Below are 18644 nucleotides of genomic sequence, written 5' to 3' on the forward strand. Positions count from 1 at the left end.
TAACAAGTTGTAAAAATATCACCTAAAAGAAAACACGGGAGAAAAAGTTAATTGTATATGGACCCTGGTCAATAAAATGACAAAATTCCTCTAGATTGTAAGCTCTCAAGGACCTTCTGTGCATTTTATTAATTGAACATCCATCAGTATTGATGTTATTCAAACTACACATTACTTGTAAATATCAGTGGTTGTGTTACTACCGTGTTTCCTTTAAAGTAAGACATCTCCTGAGAATAAGCCCTAGCAGGAATTTCAAGAATGCTTGAAATGTAAGACATCCCCTGAGAATAAGACCTATGTAAGCCCTAGCTAGCAGCCCACATGACACCTGCAAGTCACGCTCAATACAAAGCCTGGATACAGGAGAGCAGCAGTATAATGTGAGTTCTCCAGTCCTGTATATGTGTCGGCCAATTTGTGTTTTTGTTGGAGCCAGCCCTCCTGATCTGTCGTGATAAGTATCAGCAGCACTTCACCTCTTCCCAGGACATACAGCTTATCCCATCATAGCTCTGGGGAGCCTGACAGAGTTCTCTGTCTGCAAGAAATAGACTCTTATGCTGGGCATACACGGATAGTTTCCTCTTATCAATCGAGCCACTGGCTCGATTCCGGCGCTTAATCTATCCGTGTTTGCCCAGCATTACTCACATGATCAGCAGAATCAATTTCTTGTAAGTGAGAGCCAATATCTGCAAACCACAAGCTCTGTGCATGCTGCTTGTGTTTCAGCATGGCATGCAGTATATACATTTTGTATAGGAAAATGACCAGTGTTTGCCTAAAAATAAGACATCCTCTGAAAATAAGCCCTAGCACATCTTTTAAAGCAAAAATTTATATAAGACAGTGTCTTATTTTCAGGAAAACAAAGTAGCTGTCCTGATTGTACAGTATATTGAACTACTCATGTATCTACGTTCCCCATTGTGGTATGTTTATTACATTAGACAGCACTACTGAATATGTTGGCGCTCTATAAATAAAATATGCCACCAGCAAACAAAGAAATTCTAAAAAAAAAATGCTGATATTACTTTTTCACCTACTGTCTTAGTACAGTACTTCTTGGTACTTTTTCAATTTGTGAAGAGCTGAAAAGTCATAGAGAGAGAAGATGAAGATGTTTTTCCTAGGAGAAAACTCAGGAGAAAAAAAATTAATGGAAGACGGGCTATGGAGAGGAATGAAGACAGAATCAAATTCAGCACTATCTTGGCATGAGTGGGTAAGGGGGGTTTAGTAGGAGTTTCTCAATTCCTCCCCTTTCATCTGACTTCATTAAAAAAAATATAGTAGGTAAAGATGAGAACATCATAAACATGTAGTGGTGATAGAAGAAAAAGAAAAGTGATTTTCCAAAATATTGTTGTATCCTCCAAGTTTATTCCAAGATGTGAAGCATGAAGGCACTTTCCTGGGTCAGAAGGAATGGATGCATCATTTTAAAACACGTAAAAGTTCCAGCCCTATTCTAGACTGCCGAATGTCCACACTTAAAACTCTGACTTCAACCCGTTCTCCGGGTCCGAGTCCGAGACTCCTCCGCCTCTTGTCCTTGGAGAGTTTATCCTCGGTTATGTATCGCATGGGGATCAACCCAGCTCTGCCCACACCAACGTCAACAAACACCCCAAACAATGTGGCGTTCTCTACTTTGCCCGTCAGGATGGTTCCGACTTTCAGGTCTTCAAGGCAGACGATGTTGGTTTTAAAGTCGTTCTTGTCAAATTCTGTAGAATGAACATAGCAGTTAGGATTGGTCAGCTTGCAATGTTTGCAGCATTTCTGTGTAACAATGGCAAAAAGGGAAAAGGGGAGTGTGAAAACCAATAGAAAGGGCTGGCAGTGGTCACTTGGTAGGAGATTTAACAATAAGGTGAATAATTTAATGTATAATTACCAATGGTAAAAGTAATTCCTTAACTTTTCTATGGATCTGTAAGCTGGCTAGCTGATAGCTTGTCGAAGTTTCTAATATGTGAAGCAACCCATATTTACCCTACATAAAATTACACCCACATACAATTGTTTTGAATAAAAATAGACACATACACCATTAAAATTAACCCCCTACCTCCCACACGCTCCCATAGTTACCCAATTAATGTATATGCACAAAAAAAAGAAAAAAACATAAATGGTAACCTTAGGGCTGAACTATGTAATATGTTGGTCAAGAGGGGATTATTTCCAAGAGATGAGACCCAGCACCGCTTGATAAAGAGAGAAAGCTCCTCTCGAAACATCACATAGACTTGCCATTTTTAATGCTTTAAAAATAAAGAGCTTGAAATACATTTGAAGACGGTGCTGGGTCTCTTCTCTTGGAAATTCTGCTTGCGGTTCCTGGAGGCAGAGGGACAACAACCATAAGCACGTCGCATATGGATGGTTGGGTGTTGCCTTCTACTACTTGTCTACTTATGTCAAGAGGGTATATTAATGTTATTTTTGAAAATATGGCCTTGTAATTAGTGACGGATGCAAAACTGAAAGGAATTAACCTTTATTTCCAAATAAAATTCTGGCGCCATACATTGTACTAGGGAAAGATTTTAAGCATTTTAAAAACCGGGAAAATGGGCAAATAAAATGTGTGGGTTTTAACTACCTGCCGCCCCCGCCACGCCAATGGGTGTGGCCGCGGCGGCAGCCCCAGGACCGCCTAACGCCAATTGGTGTCCTGGGGCACTGTTTTGCAGGAGATCGCACGCATACTGCGTGTGCATCTTCTGCTCGGTGGGTGGAGCAGAGCTCCGCCTTCACTCACCGAGTGGTGATTGCTGTTCGGGAGACTGTTAGATGGCGTAACCGCCATCTATTTACATGTACAGCGCTGCGATCTGCAGCATCGCTTTACTGGGGACAGCCGTGTGACACTGCTGTCCCCCTGGGGCACCAAAGAGCTGAAGCCTATGACAGCCGATCGCCGTGATTGGCTGGGCAGGGGGTGGGCGGGATAGTAAAAAAAAAAATACATTTATTAAATAATAAAAAAAAATATGTATAAAAAAAAAACTGGGGGGGTTGTTCACTCGTGTGCCTTGTTGTGCGACCCTGCAGCTTGGCATTAAAGCTGCAGTGGCCAATTTCCTGAAAATAGCCCTGCTCTTTAGGGGGGTTTGCCACTGCAGTCTTCAAGAGGTTAATTATGGAAGCATGTTTTATTTTAAAACGATAATGGCCGAAAACTGAGAAATAATGCGTTTTTTTTTCAATTTTTTCTTATTTTTTCAGTTAAAATGCATTTAGATTAAAATCATTCTTAGCATAATGTATCACCCCAATGAAAGCCTAATTGGTGATGAAAAAAACAAGATATAGATCGTTTCATTGTGATAAGTAGTGATAAAGTTATTGGCGAATGAATGGAAGGAGCGCTGAAAGGTGAAAATTGCTCTAGTACAGAAGGGGAAAAGCCCCTCAGTGGTGAAGTGGTTAAGAGTAACCTCCTTGGTGGGCAGGGCATATGCACCGGATACTTTCCGCCCCTTGTGGATTGTGCTCACAAATGGCTGTGCAGTTCAGCTGCGGCTGAGCATCCTGGGCATGCACAGTTTGGAAACATTTGGAACTGCACATGCCCAGGAAGCTCCCGGCAACAGCTGCTGCACAGAACTGTGCAAGAGTGCGCACAAAGAGGGCACACGGATGAGAATGCGGCCTTGAGCTACCAGCGGAGCAAAGAATGGGGGCTATAATGGCAGCATAGAGGGAAGGACACAAGAAGAAACCATACGGTATATGGCGACCTTACTGATTATGCAGGTATGCAGACATTTTAACATTTTTCTCACGTCAGGTTTACATACATACAAATATATATCACTATAGGCTTTTGTCAGGGAGCCCAACAGCACATCTGTACAACGATCATAGCTGAACTATCATCTATTCTAAGGAAGATAATTCCAGGCTACAAATACCCATAATGCATACGTACAAAGGCACTTCCAGATACCTGCACTGTGTCAAAATACAAACCCCATAAGGTTTGCTTTAAAGGACACCCGAGGTGACATGTGACATGATGAGATAGACATGGGTATGTACAGTGCCTAGCACACAAATAACTATGCTGTGTTCCTTTTTTTCTTTCTCTGCCTAAAGAGTTAAATATCAGGTATGTAAGTGGCGGACTCAGTCCTGACTCAGACAGTGTGACCCTCACTGATAAGAATTTCCAACTATAAAACACTTTCCTAGCAGAAAATGTCTTCTAAGAGCAGGAAAGAGATAAAAAGGGTCAATAGTTCATAGATTTTAGCTCTGGCATACTTCAATGAATGGGTCATTGAGCAAAAACAATAAAACAGCTAAAACTTAAAAAGTAGATTTAAACATAAAATAAAACTGTGGAAAGTCATTTTTAGGAGAAGGAGGATAGATACAATTGTTTATTTCATTTGTTTATTTTTGCCTCGGGTGAAATTGCAGTAGAGACCGTTGCAGCGGTGAGAAACTACTTCTCTCCAGCCACATCATTTCCCCTTCGCAGAAATCGAATATTAATGATCATAAATCCAATAATATATAAATATATATATATTGTAGAGAGCAGCACTGGGAGAACAGCTGTAGAGAGGCTACACAGGAAGCCCGGGCTGTGAAACATCTAATTTCTGTGGTCAGGGAACCGCATATTCAGGAAATGAATTCAAATCTGAAAATAAATGACATGCCATATAAATTGTGAATCAAGAAGCGCGCACTTATGAATCGCAGCCACCAGAGACGCGGGGAAGACCGCGGCGGGATCGCGAACGGGGCAGACTTCAGGCGGTCTGTGTTATTTCTGGGGACGCTTCGCTCGCTATCTGATAAATGGGTGATTTATGAGCGCCGATCGAGAAAAAGAAATACAGTCTTCAGCCCCGCTCTTCAATCAAAGTCTTTGTAAAAGTTCAGATCGGGGAGGAGGGGACGCGGGAAGCCTACAAGGCCCGCATTAAAATGGGAATTATTATTTTTGTGTAAGGCCGCGTCCCGTTTGAAGCTCCCGGTGAAAAATGACTTTCCTCTGAGCTGCTGCCGCTGAACAGATCCCTTTGTATATCGGAAAGACAAATATGCCTTATGATACAGAAGCTACGAGGCTAAGTAAATAAGCCTGTCTCCATGGGGAGAGAAATACACTTAAAACATACTTAAAGCAGAAGTAAAAGGCAAATAAAGACAAGCGGCTCTGCAGTGTGCAAAGTCGCAGTATTAAGGGGGTTTGGAAAATAACAGAATTTCAAAGAAATTGGGGTTAATTTACTAAAGCTGAAGACCAGTGGAGGACATACTGAGTATATTTGTGTATAGACCAAGCCGCCGCCCATTTCTATCAGAGAAAACAGATACAAGTGGCTGACTATAAACACAGGGGTGTAACTACATTGCTCCGGGACCCTGCAGAGATTCCTTGGCTGCCCCAGCCACAACCTTCATCACAAGGTGAACAGGGGGTAGCAGAGCTAGGGGGGGGGGGGGGCGATCCTGTACATCAGGGGTCCCCAACCACTGGTCCATGGCCCACTGCCTGTCCGTGGGTCGCATTCTAATGGTCTGTGGGTCTCCCCCTGCGGCCACCGCTCGTGATGCAGAAAGGAGAAGTTCCGAACAAAGTCCTGCGTTCAATCGAGTTCCAACTTTATTAATACAGGTTAAAGTCAAACAGTCACAGAGCTGACATGTTTCGCACTCACAGGTCCTTAACCCATTCGCGTTCCGTCGTTTTCACGTGAGAAATGTTCACCTCCCATTCATTAGCCTATAACTTTATCACTACTTATCACAATGAACTGATCTATATCTTGTTTTTTCCGCCACCAATTAGGCTTTCTTTGGGGGGTACATTTTGCTAAGAGCCACTTTACTGTAAATGCATTTTAACAGGAAGAATAAGAAAAAAATGGAAAAATTCATTATTTCTCAGTTTTCAGCCATTATAGTTTTAAAATAATACATGCCTCCATAATTAAAACTCACGTATTGTATTTGCCCATATGTCCCGGTTATTACACTGTTAAAATTATGTCCCTATCACAATGTATGGCGACAATATTTTATTTGGAAATAAAGGTGCATTTTTTCCATTTTGCATCTATCACTATTTACAAGTTTAAAATAAAGAAAAATATAGAAATATTTCATCTTTACATTGATATTTAAAAAGTTTAGACCCTTAGGTAAATATTTACATGTTTGTTTTTTTTATTGAAAGGTTTTTTTTTTTTATAGTAAACATTTTATTTGGGTAGTTTTGGGAGGGTGGGAGGTAAACAATAGATTTATAATGTAAATGTGTGTTAATTTTTTTTTTTTTTTTACTTTCAGTTGTAGTATTACTTTCTGGCCACAAGATGGCGGCCATAAATTTGTTTACATGACGTCACTCTAAGCGTAACACACGCTTAGAGCGATGCATGGGGGAGGTGAAAGCCAGAAAAAGCGAAGCTTCCGAGAGAAGCTGTCGCTTTTTCTGTGGGTGAGAGGAATCAGTGATCGGGCACCATAGCCCGATACATTGATTCCGTGGCTACCGAATCCGCGGCCGGGAGTGCGCGTGCACACGCGCGATCGGCCGCGGGAGCGCGCGGTAGCGCGCATGGTTCCTGGACGTAGATTCTACGTCCAGGAACCAAAATAGGTTAATCATAGCACCGCTCGTGATACCTTAGCTGGCGGATGCTTCCTCTTACTTATTCCCCTGTCCGCCTCTCTCCTTCATGCTTGTCTTCTTTTCTCACAGCAGCACACTCCTGGCTGCTGTGAAGAGGCAGGAAGCAGGGCAGCGGCTTCCTGTAGCGGCGATGTATATCGCCGTTACCATGGGGACCACTCTCCTGCTTCCTGCCTCCTCACAGCAGCCAGGAGTGTGCTGCTGTGAGAGAAGAAGATGAGCATAGAGGAGAGGGGCAGACAGGAAACTAAACTCCCTATACTGGGGTAACTATACTACCAATACTAGGGCAACTAAACTCCCTATACTGGGGCAACTAAACTCTCTATACTAGGGCAACTGTACTACCAATACTAGGGCAACTAAACTCCCTATACTGGGGTAACTATACTACCAATACTAGGGCAATTAAACTCCCTATACTGGGGCAACTATACTACCAGTACTAGGGCAACTAAACTCCCTATACTGGGGCAACTATACTACCAATACTAGGGCAACTAAACTCCCTATACTGGGGTAACTATACTACCAATACTAGGGCAACTAAACTCCCTATACTGGGGCAACTATACTACCAGTACTAGGGCAACTAAACTCCTTATACTGGGGCAACTATACTACCAATACTAGGGCAACTAAACTCCCTATATTGGGGCAACTAAACTCTCTATACTGGGGAAACTATACTACCAATACTAGGGCAACTAAACTCCCTATACTGGGGCAGCTAAACTCTCTATACTGGGGAAACTATACTACCAATACTAGGGCAACTAAACTGCCTATACTGGGGCAGCTACACTAGCTATACTGAGGCAACTAAACTCCCTATACTGGGGCAGCTAAACTTTCTATACTGGGGAAACTATACTACCAATACTAGGGCAACTAAACTCCCTATACTGGGGCAGCTAAACTCTCTATACTGGGGAAACTATACTACCAATACTAGGGCAACTAAACTGCCTATACTGGGGCGGCTACACTAGCTATACTGGGGCAACTAAACTCCCTATACTGGAGTAACTACACTACCTATACTGGGGCAACTAAACGCCCTACACCGGGGTAACTAAATTCCCTATACTGGGGCAACTTCACTCCCTATACTGGGGCAACTATACTAGCTATACTGGGGTAACTACACTACCTATACTGGGGCAGCTAAATGCCCTATACTGGGGTAACTGCACTAGCTATACTGGGGTAACTGCACTAGCTATACTGGGGCAACTACACTACCTATACTGGGGCAACTAACTGACATCACCTGCAAGCAGTAAAAATGTCAGCATGTGATACATGTCAGAATGTAAAACAGGGAGAGGAAAGATTTTACAATGGGCAAACACTGACTAAAACATTTATACATAATTATTGTAAAAATAAAGCACTTTTATTGCATTATTTTCACTAGATTTCCTCTTTAAGAAGCATTTTCAAAGTGAGATTAATTGAAAAAAAAAAAAAAAAGGGTTTCAGATTTTTATTGAGCCTTGAAGACAATGCGTTCCACAGCATAAGCCGCTTCTTCGGGTCAAATAACCTGCCTGAGCAGGGTAACAGGCTCCCTCTGTTGGCTGGAGTTAGAACAGTAGATCCAGGAAAGGTCAATGGCAAAGAATAGAACTAAGGGAGCAAATAAGTTTATTTGACCTGAGGAAGCGGCGTATGCTGTGAAATGCATTGTCCTATGTGCTAAATAAAAATCTGAAACCATTTTTTTAAAACTCACTGAGAGCCGCCTCCTCAACCTTCAGGAGACCAAAGAGATGCCCAGATGCAGCGGTGGAAGATGGCTGCAGATGTTCGGTGGGTGCACGCGCATGTGTGGGGAGCGAAGCCATGGCGCCGAAGGACAGCCCCACAGGGGTAAATCTTCGCTCCCCATCGCCCGGAAAAAGGGAGCATTACTCAGGCGAAAGCAAAACGTTCAGTTATCGTGCGAAGAAGACGGGCAATAGGATTTGCTGGTAATCCTTGCGCGATGGCAAGGTGGTAAGTAGCTCACATCTGCAAGCTAATTATCACCTGGAATAGAATATGGCCCTTAATGTTAAATGTAATTCTTATCTGAGTATTGGAATGGAAATATGCTAGCGGTCTGTACCGTACCTGTGCGGATGTCAGTATGTAAGCGTTAGTGGTCTGTACCGTACCAGTGCAGATGTCAGTATGTAAGCGTTAGCGGTCTGTACCGTACCTGTGCGGATGTCAGTATGTAAGCGTTAGCGGTCTGTACCGTACCTGTGCGGATGTCAGTATGTAAGCGTTAGCGGTCTGTACCGTACCTGTGTGGATGTCAGTATGTAAGCGTTAGCGGTCTGTACCGTACCTGTGCGGATGTCAGTATGTAAGCGTTAGCAGTCTGTACCAGTGCTGGGCCGAAATTACGCATTAGCGTAATTACGCATCGTAATTCACTACAAATGCACCGTAAGCGTTACGTGTACGTAACAAATTACGCGTAAGACAGTAAACTCCCATTGAAATTACACAGTCTGCCGTAATCGCGTAATATTACGCTCCCGTATAATATAAAAAAGCCGCCGACTTTAAGGGTTAATAGCAAAGCCCCCTTAAGTGCTAAGAGCCTCAAATTTGGAGAATATATTAAGGAGATCAGAAGGAATAAGAGGAAAATTTTTTTTTTCAAAAAGACCTTATAGTTTTTGAGAAAATCGATGTTAAAGTTTCAAAGGAAAAATATATACATTTAAAAACCCGCCGACTTTAAAGAGAATCTGTATTGTTAAAATCACACAAAAGTAAACATACCAGTGCGTTAGGGGACATCTCCTATTACCCTCTGTCACAATTTCGCCGCTCCTCGCCGCATTAAAAGTGGTTAAAAACAGTTTTAAAAAGTTTGTTTATAAACAAACAAAATGGCCACCAAAACAGGAAGTAGGTTGATGTACAGTATGTCCACACATAGAAAATACATCCATACACAAGCAGGCTGTATACAGCCTTCCTTCTGAATCTCAAGAGATCATTTGTGTGTTTCTTTCCCCCTGCAGCTATCTTCCACTGAAGTGTCAGGCTGTTTCTTACTGCAGAGTGCAGACAGCTCTGCCCATATGTAATTCATCAGTATGTAAAAGCCCAGCCAGCTCAGAGGAGGATTTATCCAGCTTGTAAAACATAAGAGAGAAGAGAGAAGCTGCCCTAATGTAAATAATACACAGGCAGTGTGCAGAGAGGGGCCTGGAGGGGGGAGATGCATCACAGAACCACAACACTGAAGAACTTGGCAGCCTTCCAGACACAGTAATGCGTAATAGCGTAAAATTACGCGTAATGATCCGTAAGCGTAGCTTTCTCCATTACAACCAGCACTGGTCTGTACTGTACCTGTGCGGATGTCAGTATGTAAGCGTTAGCGGTCTGTACCTTACCTGTGCGGATGTCAGTATGTAAGCGTTAGCGGTCTGTACCGTACCTGTGTGGATGTCAGTATGTAAGCGTTAGCGGTCTGTACTGTACCTGTGCGGATTTCAGTATGTAAGCGTTAGCGGTCTGTACCGTACCTGTGCGGATGTCAGTATTTAAGCGTTAGCGGTCTGTACTGTACCTGTGCGGATGTCAGTATGTAAGCATTAGTGGTCTGTACCGTACCTGTGCGGATGTCAGTATGTAAGCGTTAGCGGTCTGTACCGTACCTGTGCGGATGTCAGTATTTAAGCGTTAGCGGTCTGTACTGTACCTGTGCGGATGTCAGTATGTAAGCATTAGTGGTCTGTACCGTACCTGTGCGGATGTCAGTATGTAAGCGTTAGTGGTCTGTACCGTACCTGTGCGGATGTCAGTATGTAAGCATTATCGGTCTGTACCGTACCTGTGCGGATGTCAGTATGTAAGCGTTAGCGGTCTGTACCGTACCTGTGCGGATGTCAGTATGTAAGCGTTATCGGTCTGTACCGTACCTGTGCGGATGTCGGTATGTAAGCGTTAGCAGTCTGTACCGTACCTGTGCGGATGTCAGTATGTAAGCGTTAGCGGTCTGTACCGTACCAGTGCGGATGTCAGTATGTAAGCGTTAGCGGTCTGTACCGTACCTGTGCGGATGTCAGTATGTAAGCGTTAGCGGTCTGTACCGTACCTGTGCGGATGCCGGTATGTAAGCGTTAGCGGTCTGTACCGTACCTGTGCGGATGTCAGTATGTAAGCGTTAGCGGTCTGTACCGTACCAGTGCGGATGTCGGTATGTAAGCGTTAGCGGTCTGTACCGTACCTGTGCGGATGTCAGTATGTAAGCGTTAGCGGTCTGTACCGTACCTGTGCGGATGCCGGTATGTAAGCGTTAGCGGTCTGTACCGTACCTGTGCGGATGTCAGTATGTAAGCGTTAGCGGTCTGTACCGTACCTGTGCGGATGTCAGTATGTAAGTTTTAGTGGTCTGTACCGTACCTGTGCGGATGTCAGTATGTAAGCGTTAGCGGTCTGTACCGTACCTGTGCGGATGTCAGTATGTAAGCGTTAGCGGTCTGTACCGTACCTGTGCGGATGTCAGTATGTAAGCGTTAGCGGTCTGTACCGTACCTGTGCGGATGTCAGTATGTAAGCGTTAGTGGTCTGTACCGTACCTGTGCGGATGTCGGTATTTAAGCGTTAGCGGTCTGTACTGTACCTGTGCGGATGTCAGTATGTAAGCATTAGTGGTCTGTACCGTACCTGTGTGGATGTCAGTATGTAAGCGTTAGTGGTCTGTACTGTACCTGTGCGGATGTCAGTATGTAAGCATTATCGGTCTGTACCGTACCTGTGCGGATGTCAGTATGTAAGCATTAGCGGTCTGTACCGTACCTGTGCGGATGTCAGTATGTAAGCGTTATCGGTCTGTACCGTACCTGTGCGGATGTCGGTATGTAAGCGTTAGCAGTCTGTACCGTACCTGTGCGGATGTCAGTATGTAAGCGTTAGCGGTCTGTACCGTACCAGTGCGGATGTCGGTATGTAAGCGTTAGCGGTCTGTACCGTACCTGTGCGGATGTCAGTATGTAAGCGTTAGCGGTCTGTACTGTACCTGTGCGGATGCCGGTATGTAAGCGTTAGCGGTCTGTACCGTACCTGTGCGGATGTCAGTATGTAAGCGTTAGCGGTCTGTACCGTACCAGTGCGGATGTCGGTATGTAAGCGTTAGCGGTCTGTACCATACCTGTGCGGATGTCAGTATGTAAGCGTTAGCGGTCTGTACCGTACCTGTGCGGATGCCGGTATGTAAGCGTTAGCGGTCTGTACCGTACCTGTGCGGATGTCAGTATGTAAGCGTTAGCGGTCTGTACCGTACCTGTGCGGATGTCAGTATGTAAGTTTTAGTGGTCTGTACCGTACCTGTGCGGATGTCAGTATGTAAGCGTTAGCGGTCTGTACTGTACCTGTGCGGATGTCAGTATGTAAGTGTTAGTGGTCTGTACCGTACCTGTGCGGATGTCAGTATGTAAGCGTTAGCGGTCTGTACCGTACCTGTGCGGATGTCAGTATGTAAGCGTTAGAGGTCTGTACCGTACCTGTGCGGATGTCAGTATGTAAGCGTTAGTGGTCTGTACCGTACCTGTGCGGATGTCGGTATGTAAGCGTTAGTGGTCTGTACTGTACCTGTGCGGATGTCAGTATGTAAGCGTTAGTGGTCTGTACCGTACCTGTGCGGATGTCAGTATGTAAGCGTTAGCGGTCTGTACCGTACTTGTGCTGATGTCAGTATGTAAGCGTCAGCGGTCTGTACCGTACCTGTGCGGATGTCAGTATGTAAGCGTTAGCGGTCTGCACCGTACCTGTGCGGATGTCGGTATGTAAGCGTTATCGGTCTGTACCGTACCTGTGCGGATGTCGGTATGTAAGCGTTAGCGGTCTGTACCGTACCTGTGCGGATGTCAGTATGTAAGCGTTAGCGGTCTGTACCGTACCGGTGCGGATGTCGGTATGTAAGGGTTAGCGGTCTGTACCGTACCTGTGCGGATGTCAGTATGTAAGCGTTAGCGGTCTGTACCGTACCTGTGCGGATGTCAGTATGTAAGCGTTAGCGGTCTGTACCGTACCTGTGCGGATGTCAGTATGTAAGCGTTAGCGGTCTGTACCGTACCTGTGCGGATGTCAGTATGTAAGCGTTAGCGGTCTGTACCGTACCTGTGCGGATGTCAGTATGTAAGCGTTAGCGGTCTGTACCGTACCTGTGCGGATGTCAGTATGTAAGCGTTAGCGGTCTGTACCGTACCTGTGCGGATGTCAGTATGTAAGCGTTAGCGGTCTGTACCGTACCTGTGCGGATGTCAGTATGTAAGCGTTAGCGGTCTGTACCGTACCTGTGCGGATGTCAGTATGTAAGCGTTAGCGGTCTGTACCGTACCTGTCCTGATGTCAGTATGTAAGCGTTAGCGGTCTGTACCGTACCTGTGCGGATGTCAGTATGTAAGCGTTAGCGGTCTGCACCGTACCTGTGCGGATGTCGGTATGTAAGCGTTATCGGTCTGTACCGTACCTGTGCGGATGTCAGTATGTAAGCGTTAGCGGTCTGTACCGTACCTGTGCGGATGTCAGTATGTAAGCGTTAGCGGTCTGTACCGTACCTGTGCGGATGTCAGTATGTAAGCGTTAGCGGTCTGTACCGTACCTGCACGGATGTCGGTATGTAAGCGTTAGTGGTCTGTACCGTACCTGTGCGGATGTCAGTATGTAAGCGTTAGCGGTCTGTACCGTACCTGTGCGGATGTCAGTATGTAAGCGTTAGCGGTCTGTACCGTACCTGTGCGGATGTCAGTATGTAAGCGTTAGCGGTCTGTACCGTACCTGTGCGGATGTCAGTATGTAAGCGTTAGCGGTCTGTACCGTACCTGCACGGATGTCGGTATGTAAGCGTTAGTGGTCTGTACCGTACCTGTGCGGATGTCAGTATGTAAGCGTTAGCGGTCTGTACCGTACCTGTGCGGATGTCAGTATGTAAGCGTTAGTGGTCTGTACCGTACCTGTGCGGATGTCAGTATGTAAGCGTTAGCGGTCTGTACCGTACCTGTGCGGATGTCAGTATGTAAGCGTTAGTGGTCTGTACCGTACCTGTGCGGATGTCAGTATGTAAGCGTTAGCGGTCTGTACCGTACCTGTGCGGATGCCGGTATGTAAGCGTTAGCGGTCTGTACCGTACCTGCACGGATGTCGGTATGTAAGCATTAGTGGTCTGTACCGTACCTGTGCGGATGTCAGTATGTAAGCGTTAGCGGTCTGTACCGTACCTGTGCGGATGTCAGTATGTAAGCGTTAGTGGTCTGTACCGTACCTGTGCGGATGTCAGTATGTAAGCATTATCGGTCTGTACCTGTGCGGATGCCGGTATGTAAGCGTTAGCGGTCTGTACCGTACCTGTGCGGATGTCAGTATGTAAGCGTTAGCGGTCTGTACCGTACCAGTGCGGATGTCGGTATGTAAGCGTTAGCGGTCTGTACCGTACCTGTGCGGATGTCAGTATGTAAGCGTTAGCGGTCTGTACCGTACCTGTGCGGATGCCGGTATGTAAGCGTTAGCGGTCTGTACCGTACCTGTGCGGATGTCAGTATGTAAGCGTTAGCGGTCTGTACCGTACCTGTGCGGATGTCAGTATGTAAGTTTTAGTGGTCTGTACCGTACCTGTGCGGATGTCAGTATGTAAGCGTTAGCGGTCTGTACCGTACCTGTGCGGATGTCAGTATGTAAGTGTTAGTGGTCTGTACCGTACCTGTGCGGATGTCAGTATGTAAGCGTTAGCGGTCTGTACCGTACCTGTGCGGATGTCAGTATGTAAGCGTTAGAGGTCTGTACCGTACCTGTGCGGATGTCAGTATGTAAGCGTTAGTGGTCTGTACCGTACCTCTGCGGATGTCGGTATGTAAGCGTTAGTGGTCTGTACTGTACCTGTGCGGATGTCAGTATGTAAGCGTTAGTGGTCTGTACCGTACCTGTGCGGATGTCAGTATGTAAGCGTTAGCGGTCTGTACCGTACTTGTGCTGATGTCAGTATGTAAGCGTTAGCGGTCTGTACCGTACCTGTGCGGATGTCAGTATGTAAGCGTTAGCGGTCTGCACCGTACCTGTGCGGATGTCGGTATGTAAGCGTTATCGGTCTGTACCGTACCTGTGCGGATGTCGGTATGTAAGCGTTAGCGGTCTGTACCGTACCTGTGCGGATGTCAGTATGTAAGCGTTAGCGGTCTGTACCGTACCGGTGCGGATGTCGGTATGTAAGGGTTAGCGGTCTGTACCGTACCTGTGCGGATGTCAGTATGTAAGCGTTAGCGGTCTGTACCGTACCTGTGCGGATGTCAGTATGTAAGCGTTAGCGGTCTGTACCGTACCTGTGCGGATGTCAGTATGTAAGCGTTAGCGGTCTGTACCGTACCTGTGCGGATGTCAGTATGTAAGCGTTAGCGGTCTGTACCGTACCTGTGCGGATGTCAGTATGTAAGCGTTAGCGGTCTGTACCGTACCTGTGCGGATGTCAGTATGTAAGCGTTAGCGGTCTGTACCGTACCTGTGCGGATGTCAGTATGTAAGCGTTAGCGGTCTGTACCGTACCTGTGCGGATGTCAGTATGTAAGCGTTAGCGGTCTGTACCGTACCTGTCCTGATGTCAGTATGTAAGCGTTAGCGGTCTGTACCGTACCTGTGCGGATGTCAGTATGTAAGCGTTAGCGGTCTGCACCGTACCTGTGCGGATGTCGGTATGTAAGCGTTATCGGTCTGTACCGTACCTGTGCGGATGTCAGTATGTAAGCGTTAGAGGTCTGTACCGTACCTGTGCGGATGTCAGTATGTAAGCGTTAGCGGTCTGTACCGTACCTGTGCGGATGTCAGTATGTAAGCGTTAGCGGTCTGTACCGTACCTGCACGGATGTCGGTATGTAAGCGTTAGTGGTCTGTACCGTACCTGTGCGGATGTCAGTATGTAAGCGTTAGCGGTCTGTACCGTACCTGTGCGGATGTCAGTATGTAAGCGTTAGCGGTCTGTACCGTACCTGTGCGGATGTCAGTATGTAAGCGTTAGCGGTCTGTACCGTACCTGTGCGGATGTCAGTATGTAAGCGTTAGCGGTCTGTACCGTACCTGCACGGATGTCGGTATGTAAGCGTTAGTGGTCTGTACCGTACCTGTGCGGATGTCAGTATGTAAGCGTTAGCGGTCTGTACCGTACCTGTGCGGATGTCAGTATGTAAGCGTTAGTGGTCTGTACCGTACCTGTGCGGATGTCAGTATGTAAGCGTTAGCGGTCTGTACCGTACCTGTGCGGATGTCAGTATGTAAGCGTTAGCGGTCTGTACCGTACCTGTGCGGATGCCGGTATGTAAGCGTTAGCGGTCTGTACCGTACCTGCACGGATGTCGGTATGTAAGCATTAGTGGTCTGTACCGTACCTGTGCGGATGTCAGTATGTAAGCGTTAGCGGTCTGTACCGTACCTGTGCGGATGTAAGTATGTAAGCGTTAGCGGTCTGTACCGTACCTGTGCGGATGTCAGTATGTAAGCGTTAGTGGTCTGTACCGTACCTGTGCGGATGTCAGTATGTAAGCATTATCGGTCTGTACCTGTGCGGATGTCAGTTTGTAAGCGTTAGCGGTCTGTACCGTACCTGTGCGGATGTCAGTATGTAAGCGTTATCGGTCTGTACCGTACCTGTGCGGATGTCGGTATGTAAGCGTTAGCGGTCTGTACCGTACCTGTGCGGATGTCAGTATGTAAGCGTTAGCGGTCTGTACCGTACCAGTGCGGATGTCAGTATGTAAGCGTTAGCGGTCTGTACCGTACCTGTGCGGATGTCAGTATGTAAGCGTTAGCGGTCTGTACCGTACCTGTGCGGATGCCGGTATGTAAGCGTTAGCGGTCTGTACCGTACCTGTGCGGATGTCAGTATGTAAGCATCAGCGGTCTGTACCGTACCAGTGCGGATGTCGGTATGTAAGCGTTAGCGGTCTGTACCGTACCTGTGCGGATGTCAGTATGTAAGCGTTAGGTGTCTGTACCGTACCTGTGCGGATGCCGGTGTGTAAGCGTTAGCGGTCTGTACCGTACCTATGCGGATGTCAGTATGTAAGCGTTAGCGGTCTGTACCGTACCTGTGCGGATGTCAGTATGTAAGTTTTAGTGGTCTGTACCGTACCCGTGCGGATGTCAGTATGTAAGCGTTAGCGGTCTGTACCGTACCTGTGCGGATGTCAGTATGTAAGTTTTAGTTGTCTATACTGTACCTGTGCGGATGTCAGTATGTAAGCATTAGCGGTCTGTACCGTACCTGTGCGGATGTCAGTATGTAAGTGTTAGTGGTCTGTACCGTACCTGTGCGGATGTCGGTATGTAAGCGTTAGCGGTCTGTACCGTACCTGTGCGGATGTCAGTATGTAAGCGTTATCGGTCTGTACCGTACCTGTGCGGATGTCAGTATGTAAGTGTTAGTGGTCTGTACTGTACCTGTGCGGATGTCAGTATGTAAGCGTTAGTGGTCTGTACTGTACCTGTGCGGATGTCAGTATGTAAGCGTTAGTGGTCTGTACTGTACCTGTGCGGATGTCAGTATGTAAGCGTTAGTGGTCTGTACTGTACCTGTGCGGATGTCAGTATGTAAGCGTTAGCGGTCTGTACCGTACCTGTGCGGATGTCAGTATGTAAGCGTTAGCGGTCTGCACCGTACCTGTGCGGATGTCGGTATGTAAGCGTTAGCGGTCTGTACCGTACCTGTGCGGATGTCAGTATGTAAGCGTTAGCGGTCTGTACCGTACCTGTGCGGATGTCAGTATGTAAGCGTTAGCGGTCTGTACCGTACCGGTGCGGAGGTCGGTATGTAAGGGTTAGCGGTCTGTACCGTACCTGTGCGGATGTCAGTATGTAAGCGTTAGCGGTCTGTACCGTACCTGTGCGGATGTCAGTATGTAAGCGTTAGCGGTCTGTACCGTACCTGTGCGGATGTCAGTATGTAAGCGTTAGCGGTCTGTACCGTACCTGTGCGGATGTCAGTATGTAAGCGTTAGCGGTCTGTACCGTACCTGTGCGGATGTCAGTATGTAAGCGTTAGCGGTCTGTACCGTACCTGTGCGGATGTCAGTATGTAAGCGTTAGCGGTCTGTACCGTACCTGTGCGGATGTCAGTATGTAAGCGTTAGCGGTCTGTACCGTACCTGTGCGGATGTCAGTATGTAAGCGTTAGCGGTCTGTACCGTACCTGCACGGATGTCGGTATGTAAGCGTTAGAGGTCTGTACCGTACCTGTGCGGATGTCAGTATGTAAGGGTTAGCGGTCTGTACCGTACCTGTGCGGATGTCAGTATGTAAGGGTTAGCGGTCTGTACCGTACCTGTGCGGATGTCAGTATGTAAGCGTTAGCGGTCTGTACCGTACCTGTGAGGATGTCAGTATGTAAGCGTTAGTGGTCTGTACCGTACCTGTGCGGATGTCGGTATGTAAGCGTTAGCGGTCTGTACCGTACCTGTGCGGATGTCATAGCCTTCAGGCTGGCTGAGTCCATCAATAATTAGCTGCAATGTGAGAACAGTTGTCTTCAGCTTCTCGGCCGCCTTATCAACACTTTCCCTTTGGATGTGTTCATTGATCTGCCTCTGAATTTTCTCTGTCCCGATATCATCAGCACTTCCACCCACAAAGGTCAAAAACCTACAACAAAACAAAAAGAACTTACAGTTAACCTGAAGTGAAAATATACTTATGAGATATGACAAATAAAACACTGAAACTAAAGTAAACTAAAGACCTATGAGATTGCATCAGACTGTCACAGTTTCTGTTTAGAATCCACATAAAGCTACAAAAGAAAGACAAATAGTGGCCTATTGAACATCCCTGCACTAAAACCTTATTATTTGCCTTATCTCACTGTTTCTCGGCTATTTAGCTTCTATTTACTTTTCAGTAAACTACTGAATTTGACGAGCTGTTTTGCAAAGATCAGCAACAAGTCAACTTCTATAACTCTTGCTGTACTGGGTTCTGTTCT

General features: G+C 46.4%; 1 protein-coding gene across 6 annotated transcripts in view; it reads right to left on the reverse strand.

The window, feature by feature from the left end:
* Positions 1–1367: 1367 nt before the first annotated feature.
* Positions 1368–18644, reverse strand: part of SRBD1 (S1 RNA binding domain 1) — a 308196-nt gene continuing 290919 nt past the window's right edge. For all 6 annotated transcript variants that reach the window (XM_068233032.1, XM_068233030.1, XM_068233027.1 and 3 more), the window contains 2 exons: positions 18120–18304; positions 1368–1736 (listed from right to left, as the gene is read on the reverse strand). In XM_068233032.1, the coding sequence (XP_068089133.1) occupies positions 1444–1736; positions 18120–18304 (478 nt within the window). In that variant the 3' untranslated portion in view covers positions 1368–1443. The remainder of the gene's footprint in view (positions 1737–18119; positions 18305–18644) is intronic.

This window comes from Hyperolius riggenbachi, chromosome 4 (assembly GCF_040937935.1).
Source record: "Hyperolius riggenbachi isolate aHypRig1 chromosome 4, aHypRig1.pri, whole genome shotgun sequence".
NCBI lineage: Eukaryota > Metazoa > Chordata > Amphibia > Anura > Hyperoliidae > Hyperolius > Hyperolius riggenbachi.